The 9,373-nt window shown below is 40.6% G+C and overlaps 1 protein-coding gene across 2 annotated transcripts; it reads right to left on the bottom strand.

Annotated features, from left to right (window-relative positions):
* Window positions 1–580: 580 nt before the first annotated feature.
* On the bottom strand, window positions 581–6,628 carry spata18 (spermatogenesis associated 18). 2 transcript variants are annotated; one of them, XM_008407485.2, is made up of 13 exons: window positions 6,530–6,628; window positions 6,202–6,409; window positions 4,769–4,874; window positions 4,554–4,669; window positions 4,309–4,427; window positions 4,118–4,213; window positions 3,879–4,013; window positions 2,763–2,994; window positions 2,450–2,608; window positions 1,453–1,628; window positions 1,162–1,285; window positions 948–1,016; window positions 581–723 (listed from the first exon to the last, which is right to left on the bottom strand). In XM_008407485.2, the coding sequence occupies exons 2-13, from the start codon at window positions 6,286–6,288 to the stop codon at window positions 667–669; spliced, it is 1,476 nt and encodes a 491-aa protein (XP_008405707.1). In that variant the 5' UTR covers window positions 6,289–6,409; window positions 6,530–6,628; the 3' UTR covers window positions 581–666. The 2 variants fall into 2 exon arrangements, with proteins under 2 accessions (XP_008405707.1, XP_008405708.1); XM_008407486.2 differs by lacking the exon at window positions 3,879–4,013 and having other exon boundaries at window positions 6,202–6,605.
* Window positions 6,629–9,373: the final 2,745 nt, after the last annotated feature.

The raw sequence follows: 9,373 nt of genomic DNA, 5'->3' as shown, positions 1-9,373 counted from the left end.
ATAAAGAACATTTTCTTCCCACTACAAAATTAAACTCATAGTACGATTTTAAAAAGAAATGATCATTCAAGCCACTACCTAAAATATAAATTATTATAATGTTCATTGAAAAAGAAAATATCCTGAACTGTAATAAGCTAAAATCTCTTTCTGAGGCCTCCAAGCATTGCTCCATAATAAGGCATTTCTTTGTTCCACGTTCAACAAGTTAATACCGCACACAATAAAATTCAAACAAAAACATAAAAGTAAACCCAAAATTAAGCTATGTCAATAGACCAATATCAGATGCTGAAGCAGTGCAGGATTTGAGGTCAGAACCGGTAACTTTAGCACCATAAGGTAACATCCTTCACCCTCCTTCATATAAAGACTACAGGCCTTGGAGACAAACAGGAAGCTGACAATGTCAATATGACTTTTGTGGATGCATCCAGAATACAATTTATTTAAAAAAAAAACTCTGCCAAAGTAAATATTGTCACAGTAGCTGCCTGGCTGGTTTTGCACCTCTGGTTGGTAATATAGTGTGAGATTATAACTCCTTATTTGGATGAAGCAGACCCAAACAACACAGAAATCAAATAAACAAATCCGTAAAAGTTTATTTCACGTACAGGAAGCACAGGTGGACTTCACTTTACTCTTGACCGATGAGGCGAGTGCTTACAGGTGTCTGGTAGAGAGGTGTCCAGGAGACAGGCTTCCTTTGTCACTAAATCTCTGTAAGATTAAACAAAAAATAAAAAAATGTGAGTGTTAAATCTGTATTTCCTATGAAGTGTTCAGTCACACATCCAAATTAAACTGGCACTTTTGTCTTAGAAAACATATCCTTAGAGCCACGTGTGAGCATGCATGTTAGAGATTAATTTATCAACAAATTTGCAAAGTTTGACCATAATCTTGTTGCTCGGTTGGAACTCTCAAATGTTATAAAGACTTACAACGCTGCGGGTCGGGCTGAGAGATCGGGAGCGTGCAGGGCTGGCACTTCTGCTCCTGTTTCTGCTCCACTGCAGAAAAAAAAAAAAAAAAAAACCCAGAAACATTCACACAAAACTGTACTGTTCAACTCTGCAAGAGCCACTTCTGTTTTCATCTCGGTTTCCAACATAATTATAAATTTTTAAACTACTACTACTACTGTGAATTATTTACCAGTGCGCCTCTTTTGGTCACGGCTTCGCCTTTAACAACTACCGTGCTTCCATCCATCAGAGCCGGCCACACGTAGTAGGCCACCAGAGGAGCGCTGAAGTCAGAGTCAAAGCTGCGACGATACCTGGAACACAGAAAGGGAGATGCGAGTCTCCATCATAGATAAACTGAGGGTGACACCTGCTGGTCGGAACGATGTACAACAGCGGTGGGCTGCAGGAAGATGAGGCCGACTGCAGTTAACTCTTCGCTTAGCTACACACATTCCCCAGAAATCTACATTATACTAACTTGGTATTGTTGAATAGTTCACCGCTGCTTCCATAGACCAAGTCAAGAGGTGTGTCCAGTGTTTGCATGGCAAAAGCCACCCTGCAGGTCTCTCTGATCAAGGGACAGATGAGTCTGAAGTCCACTTCTGGAGGGAAGGAGATCTGGGGGTTCTTGTTCATAGCAATGATTACATTCTAAGAGGAAAGCACAATAAGATACACAGTGTCCTATTTATATCTCTGCATGACATTCAAAACATTGGTATTGTTTAATCTCTGTAAGATTAAACAAAAAATAAAAAAATGTGAATGTTAAAGTCTGTATTTCCTATGAAGTGTTCAGTCACACATCCAAATTAAACTGGGACTTTTGTCTTAGAAAGCTAAGCAGGGCTTAGTCCATTTGAATGTAGCACTCTGTACTCTGATAGCAATGGATAACATGCAGATAAATATTATTGCCTTTAGATGTTACCCTATGTTTTTTCTTATTATTATTTATTAATGCTGAGGGATAGAGATGGATTACATACATGTAAAACGCCGTGATTGGCTGGAAAAACTTTTCTAGAAAAAAAAAACAAGTTCAGACCTATACACAATTGAGAGTTTATGTCAAGACTTGAAAATCGCTCTTCGGAGATGTCCTCCTTCCAAACTGACTGAGCTTAAGATGTACTCGGAGTAGCCGCAGGTTTCAGCAAATTAAATTGTAAACTTTTAAAAACCTCCTTAATGCCACCTTGGCTTGAATAAAACTGAAGGCAGAGAATCTATAAATATAGAGGATGTTTGGGGGGTTCTGCTGTATTACAAGTGGTAAAGACAAACATCGTCCAGCCATGATGCACTTACCCATGATTAGGGTTGCCACCTTTCAAAAATTAAAATAAGGGACCAGTGGCTATATATGTAAAAATTTGAGGCCTGTCACTAACACATTTAAGACGAATTCACTTTATTTTATATACATGAATTTCATACTTTTTAAGACAATCAAAATCATTTTCTCTTACACTGACACTGCACAGGACATCATAGAGGTCCAGGTTCCTAACAATGTAGTCCACAGCCGCGTCCTCGAGACTCTCCGGACCAAAGTGGGATGCGGACAACGTCTTTCTCACCTGCTGCTTGAACTGACGATAGGCCAGTTTTGCTTTTTGGAAGGACTCCTAAAACAGGGAAAACATACGGTATTCCTGTGGTGCAAAACACAACGACGCTACACAAAGTAGCAAGAGTGAGAAATATAGAATTTTGAATGTTGATACTGAGGTTGTGCGTTGCATTGTAATGTTCTGCTTATATTCACTGAAGGCTCTGTACCATCACAGCGATGAAGATGATTCTCTGGACCATCTCCAAGTCCGGGATGTAGCGCCGTAGGAGGCTCTGTGCGTCCAGACGCTCCATGGTGTACAAATCGCTAAAACGCGAGACGAGGCGTGCATGGCGTGAGGAGTTGGTCAGCTGGGCTCTGGTGGGTGACGTGCTCCTCAGCGGGCTGGCTGAGCGGCTCAGTAGGGGCAAAGGGCTCGGTGAGCGACTTCTAACCAACCTGAGAGGTGGAAACCAACACGGCAACTACACCTTGTGAAAACATTCACAATTTTTGAACATTTTCAACAATTTCTCATATAACCATGAATTGAAGTTTATGGCATTGGGATTTAATGTAATAGACAAACACAAAGACTGCAGATGACGCTAAAGATCCTTCCTGCTGGAAGGATCACCTTCCAACAGGATGACAACCCTAAACTCACAACCAGAGCTACAAGGTTCATATCCAAACATAATCATTAGTTAGGATGGATCAGTGATTGTGCAACGGTGGCAGACATACTCCAAAAAACTTGCAGATTAAGGGTGCATTCACATCAGCCCTGCTTAGTCCATGTTAATTGAACTGTAGCTCGTTTGCCTAGAAAGTCCGGTTTGTTTCGGGAGATGTGAATGCGCAATCAAACTCTGATCTGGGCCAAGAAAAACAAAGTCTGGTTCATCTAAAAACCTCGGTTGTGAACTCTGGAGCAGTTCGAATGCGTATGTGAACACCAAGAGGACCGGAGACCGCTCCAAAAGAAGTAGGAACTGGACTATGGTGCAGAGAATTCTGGGTATGTACAACCAAAACAAATGTGCAAGTCTAGCAAAATGGATTCTGGAGAGTTGAATATAAAATGCTCGCTACATTTTTCAGATTTTAAATTGCATAAAAAGGAATTGTAAAGCAATTCTTTTTTAACTGTATAGTATATACTACTTGTGTTACTCAGTCACTGAAAGTCCCAATAAAACAGGATGAATTTTCTGATTGTTTCGAGATCAAATGTGGAAAAATCTCAATGGGTGTGAATATTTATACAAGGCAGCTTATGTAGAACACCACTGCATGTTGGCGTGAGACGATTCAATGTTTGCACATCAGTAAGATGTTACCTCTCTTGCAGAATCATCTTCTCCGAGCTCAGATAACCTAACTCATCCTTCAGCAAGCGAATTTGCCGCTCATAGTCATGAACGGCCTCCTGCTTCCTCTTATACAAGTCCAACTGTTCATTTGTAGAAACCAAACTAAAACACAAAGTCAATATGTATGGGGAAAAAAAAATGTATCTCTCACAACATAACCGCGAAGCATGTGCAATGCCGTAATGCTTCTGAACTACATCACCCACTCCGCTTTCAGCTGTAAGATCTCATCCTCGGTGGCGAGCAGGGTGGTCGCCGACTTGCACTTTGTGTCGTCCAGCTTCTTCTGAGCCTCCTCGAGTCTGGTACACAAGGATGCATTTGCGTTCAAATGGTAAAATGTTCCATTTCCCCAAACAACTCTCTCAAATATAAAACGCATGATAATATGACTCACTCTGCAGTGACCGACTCCAGCTGGAGGCTGGTAGAGTTCAGCTGAGCTTCCATCTTTCTTATCTCGCTCTCATGGGACAAAGCGAGCTCCTTCATCTTTCTTTCCTTCTCTGCTGCATCCTGATGGCGACAAAATGGCTCGTCGTCAACGCAGCCGCAGAGCCACGATGCGATCACAACCGCTTGATCACGCGGTTGATTTTTAAGATGGCATTGTTAAACTGGAGGAAAGGCCAAAGGTCAAACCTGGAAGCGGTGCAGGCTGGTGTCGTCTGCGACGGAGGGCCTTGAAATGGGAAAACAGCTTCCAAGCCAAGGCAGAAAACGCGTTTTAAGAGTGTCCACTCCACCATAGTGACCACCTGATTCGTGACAAAAAATATCAGAGTCGTCTTTCAAAGATCAAATTGGATTTTTTTAAAAGAAATCTGCTTCCCGAGCAGTCACGACGCAAAGCTTACCCTCAGCTGCGGTAATGTTTAGGATGTTAAACAGCTGGCCTTGAATTTTGGCGGTGAGCTCGATCAGCTCACAACATCTGTTCACATTCTGATCACAGGAAAACACCTAGGTGAAAAAAAAAACACGTTTTAATTTATGACTTAACTAAATCAATGGCTGCTGTGTCTCAAGATGGAGCCTGTATGTCAATTCAATGAATTGAACTCAATTCAATGTTTTTTTTAAGTGTCTATGAAAACAAGGATGTTATTAGCACTGTTGTAGAAGATGACAGCTTTAGTTGAAACTAAAGCTCCATTTAATTTTTCTATTCGTGACCTAGCTACTGTTACCCTTGTAGCGCAACAGCTTCTACAGAAAGCTAGAAAAGAAGTCCCATCAGCTACTGGTCCATTCCCAGCTGGCTGAACAAAAAATTGAGTCGAAATATCTTATGATTCTGTGACTTTTTCCCTCTCAAAAGTCATGGACTGGAGCTTGTGATTGATTAATTTACTTTTTAAAAAATTTCTTTGCCAACCAATTTGGCAAATAATTAACACAATACTTACTGGTTCCGTTTAGTAGGTGGGATAGGTCAGTTACATAGGGGTAAAAAGTGTTAAACATGTTGTTTTTTTTCTTCAGTAATTATATTTCCAAAAACACAATGCCCCAGGAATCCACACAAACAAAGAAATCTATCTATAAATTAAGGTATGTTTTGCATGAATTGGTACATTTAGTGAATACATAAAGAAAGACATGTTCAAAAACGCATAAAAGATAATAAACCAGCTGAAACTTGTCAGTATTCAGAAAACATTCCTGATTAAAAACTGGTAATAAACTGTGTGGATTTAAGTACATTTATTTCCTGGAAGGGGATAACTAAAAAAAAAAAAAAGGACTAATATTTTTGTCCAGTTTGTTACTTCCTCGACTGATTTCCAACACCTTAAACCTCATGTCGTAAACATTTACATTTCTGTACAAAATTTCTGTACAAGAAATAAATAGAGGAATTATCTTAACAGCGAAAACATCTTTGGAACGGCCCGACCGTTGCCACGGCGATCAGCGTTCATGACAACCAAACTCTACAGAGAAATCAAAGTAAAAAAAAAAAAAGAAAAAGGAAAAAAAAAAGGCATTCATTTACTGTGATATGTAAAAACGTCATTTATTTAAAGGACTTTCACTTGTTACCTAAAATTAAGTACAAATTGTAAGCATACTTAATAAACACATATTCTTACTTTAACACATTTTCGACATGTTTCGTTAGAAGATGACGGTATTTTTGCTGTCATTTTTCGATGAAATCATATGCAAAAAGCACAATATTGTGTTGTGGGACAACGTTGGGTGAAATGAATATCCGGGCCAGGTAAAGAGCACCCGAAGTGCTGTGGTCAGATTTAGGTCGATCGTGACTTATTGATTAACTTACGTGGTAGTCTCTGTGCCAGTTCTCAAGCTTGTCCTGTAAGACGCTGAACGAAGACGCATTGGTCAATCTCCTTAAAATCTCAGCCATGTCCCGCTAAATCAACTAACTAATCCACGGAGGTCTGACGATTTGAAGGAGGAGGCGGAGGGCAGCAGCAGCGGGAGGCTTGTAGTAAAAACAACAACAACACTCCTACAGCTTTCTGCTCCTGTGATACACACACACACACACACACACACACACGCACACACACACACACACAAAGATGCCGAGTAGCGCCACTGGCAACCAGGCTAGAGGACCGGGGAACATATATACCCACACAGACCTGCTATGTAAAAACTCCTGCCGGACGATGCGGCCTCGGTTGTCGGTCCTCTACGGGTTCTGCGTCCGTGTGATGTCATACTGTCAAACGGAACCAAACCGCTGAAGAGCAGAACCTGGGGAAACACAAAACACGGGTGTAGATGGTTCTGCTTGGTGTATATCTATGTGGCTGAACTCGATCCAATCCGATTGCAACGCCCCACGGTACGACACACCGAGCTGAATTAATTGTACACTTACACCTAATTTGTTTCTGCTGCCATAACCTCTGGAGCGTTATTACAGCGAGGCAAATAAACTTAAGTAGCAGGCAGGAAAAAGCTAAGTAAGAGCAACAAAAAACTCAATTAAACACGAAGGAGAATGCGTTGACCTATTGCATCCTACTTAACAGTAAAATAGTAATAACTATGTGTGACGTAATTAATAGTGCATCGCAATTTAATTGATTACTATAAACATGTTATTTTATTCCATTCTCATTTTAGAGTTAGCCACTCTTTCATTTAATTGGATTTCATTATGAATGTCTTTGGCTGATGACTCTTCCATGAATTTGAGGTTAAAGGTCACTCCTGCTTATGATCAGTTATCAGGGGTGAAAGTAGTTTTAAATTCTTGGGGGTACTATGACAAAAGTATAAAGCACACAAAGAAGTAATTATATATATATATATATATATAATTGCTTATATAATTGCAATAAAAGCTGTGTAGCTCTTGAATTACAAAGTGGAGCTGTATTTCCCTCCTCAGCCCACTGGCTGCAATGTCGACACGTTGAGATGCCGTGAGACCTAAATTCTGAACATAACCTTCCACATCGGGTTGATGAGGGTAACAGGTCCAGAAGGGAACCACAGACATCTCTCCCAGGCCAGACTAGACACACAGACCATCTTCATCAGTTCATTTTAAATCCTGAATCATATTCAAAAACAATCTAATTATTATTAATAATAATGTCACCAAAAGCTGCTACTGCTGCTCATAAGAGAGAAGCTACAATTCTTTTAAAAACAGATATAAACATTTGTTTACCATTTGGTTTAATAGTAAGAATACAAGAAAAGTGAAAAACCAACAGACTCATAACCAGTTTACAGGAAAGCATAGAAATGGACTCATTTATCTCCTTCCCGGCTATCAGCAATGTGGGCAGCTGACGCTGTGCTGCTGTTGGCATCGAGCTCTCAGTTACACAGAAAAAGCTGGAAGACATTACTTTCTGTCTATTGTTTACGTTTCCACACCGTACAGAACAAATGTGTTCGAGTGGGTCGTTTACAACCCATCAAATATGGAGCGGCAGCACCATTTCTTTGGGATCATCCTTTATTCTATTTCTATGCTAACGTGTAAAATTATTAAACCAAAATTATTTCTTTGTAGCTCTTCTCGAAGTAGGCAAAATTTCTTGTCACAATTTACAACAGCAGCAGCAGCAAATGTCTGTAAGTTACATTTAATTTTACTTTTAAGATATTTTTAAGTCAAGTATGATTCAAAATTTAAACCTGATATAATAATGAAAAATCCAACTTAAATTAATGGTTTTAATATACCATTGTCAATCTAAACTTAATATTTAACCATTAAGATAGTGATATTAGAAGACTGGACCCATCAAGAGAAATCGTCCTAGGGAACGATATCTAAAGAACAAACTTCCCCAGCTGGGGAAGTTTGCAGTGACAAGGAGACCGTTGAGTCTAAAAGCTCAACCTCTACTCTGATGAAAGCCGCATTAGAAGACCGGACCCATCAAGACTGATCTGTCCTAGGGAATGATTTGGCCAATCTTCCAAAAGAGCTAACTTTCCCGGCTGGAGACGTTTGCTCTGGAAAGAAGAGACCTGACTATCAAACCTTAACTTGTGTGCTGCAGAAAAGGGCAAAAGAAGAGAATATTTACAATGTTCAATCTCCCAAATAATCAGAATTTGCCGTCTGCAGAGCTTGCGATCAAAGAAGTTGATATCAGCACAAACCTGACGCTAGAAATTCTTGTTGTCCATCATCTTGACAGACAGCATGTTATCTGTCGCGCTCCCCCTGATTTTTAGTATGGCAGAGATCTTAGTCAGCATGTTTTTTCCCCCTGTGTTTTGGCATTGGATATTTGATTACCTCAGGAATGAGGAACAGTTTTGACAAACTACTTTCTGGTAGCAATTTAGAAAAAAGTAGCTCTCAAGACGAGTGCACTTTCTCTCGTTATGATCTTTTCGATGAGTTTCATTTTGATCCTTCCCCGGCTGGGGAAGTTTTCTGTGAAAAGGCGACAGCTGAGTCTGAATACTCAACTTCTACTTTGATGAGAATTGCATTAGAAGACAGGCCCCCTGAAGAGAGCACTGTCCAGGTAATGATTTGTCCAATCTTCCCTAGGAACAAACATGGATACAGAGATATGGATATGGATGAATATGTTAATGAACAGTGAAAAACTTGCGTAAAGTGTAAGGGAGTTGTAATTACAACTGTCCATCCATTTCATCCATCCATTTTCTTCCTCTTGGGTCAGGTCGTGGAGGTAGCAGCTTAAGAAGGGAGGTCCAGACTTTCCCCTCCCCAACCACTTGTTCCATGACCTTTGGGGGAATCCCGAGGCGTTCCCAGGCCAGCCGAGAGACACAGTCCCTCCAGCGTATCCTGGGTTTTCCCTGAGTTGGACTGGTTCAACTAACCAGTTCCCTGGTTAGTTGAACACCTAAAAAGGTGTTCCGGGCACCAGATACCAGGTGACTCTGGCATATGGTATTCTGACCAGATGCCAGAGTCACCTCAACTGGCTCCTCTTGACGTGAAGGAGCAGCAGCTCTACTCTGAGTCCCTCCCA

This window comes from Poecilia reticulata, linkage group LG4 (genome assembly GCF_000633615.1).
Source record: "Poecilia reticulata strain Guanapo linkage group LG4, Guppy_female_1.0+MT, whole genome shotgun sequence".
Taxonomy (NCBI): domain Eukaryota; kingdom Metazoa; phylum Chordata; class Actinopteri; order Cyprinodontiformes; family Poeciliidae; genus Poecilia; species Poecilia reticulata.
This window is presented reverse-complemented; position numbering and strand designations above follow the sequence as displayed.

Excerpts from the sequence above, each read along its gene's own strand:
- spata18 (XM_008407485.2), bottom strand. The coding sequence starts at position 6,288 with ATGGCTGAGATTTTAAGGAGATTGACCAATGCGTCTTCGTTCAGCGTC. Across the intron at positions 1,286-1,452 it reads GAACTATTCAACAATACCAA|GTATCGTCGCAGCTTTGACT; the intron begins GTTAGTATAATG and ends TCTGTGTTCCAG. Across the intron at positions 724-947 it reads TCAGCCCGACCCGCAGCGTT|AGATTTAGTGACAAAGGAAG; the intron begins GTAAGTCTTTAT and ends TTAATCTTACAG.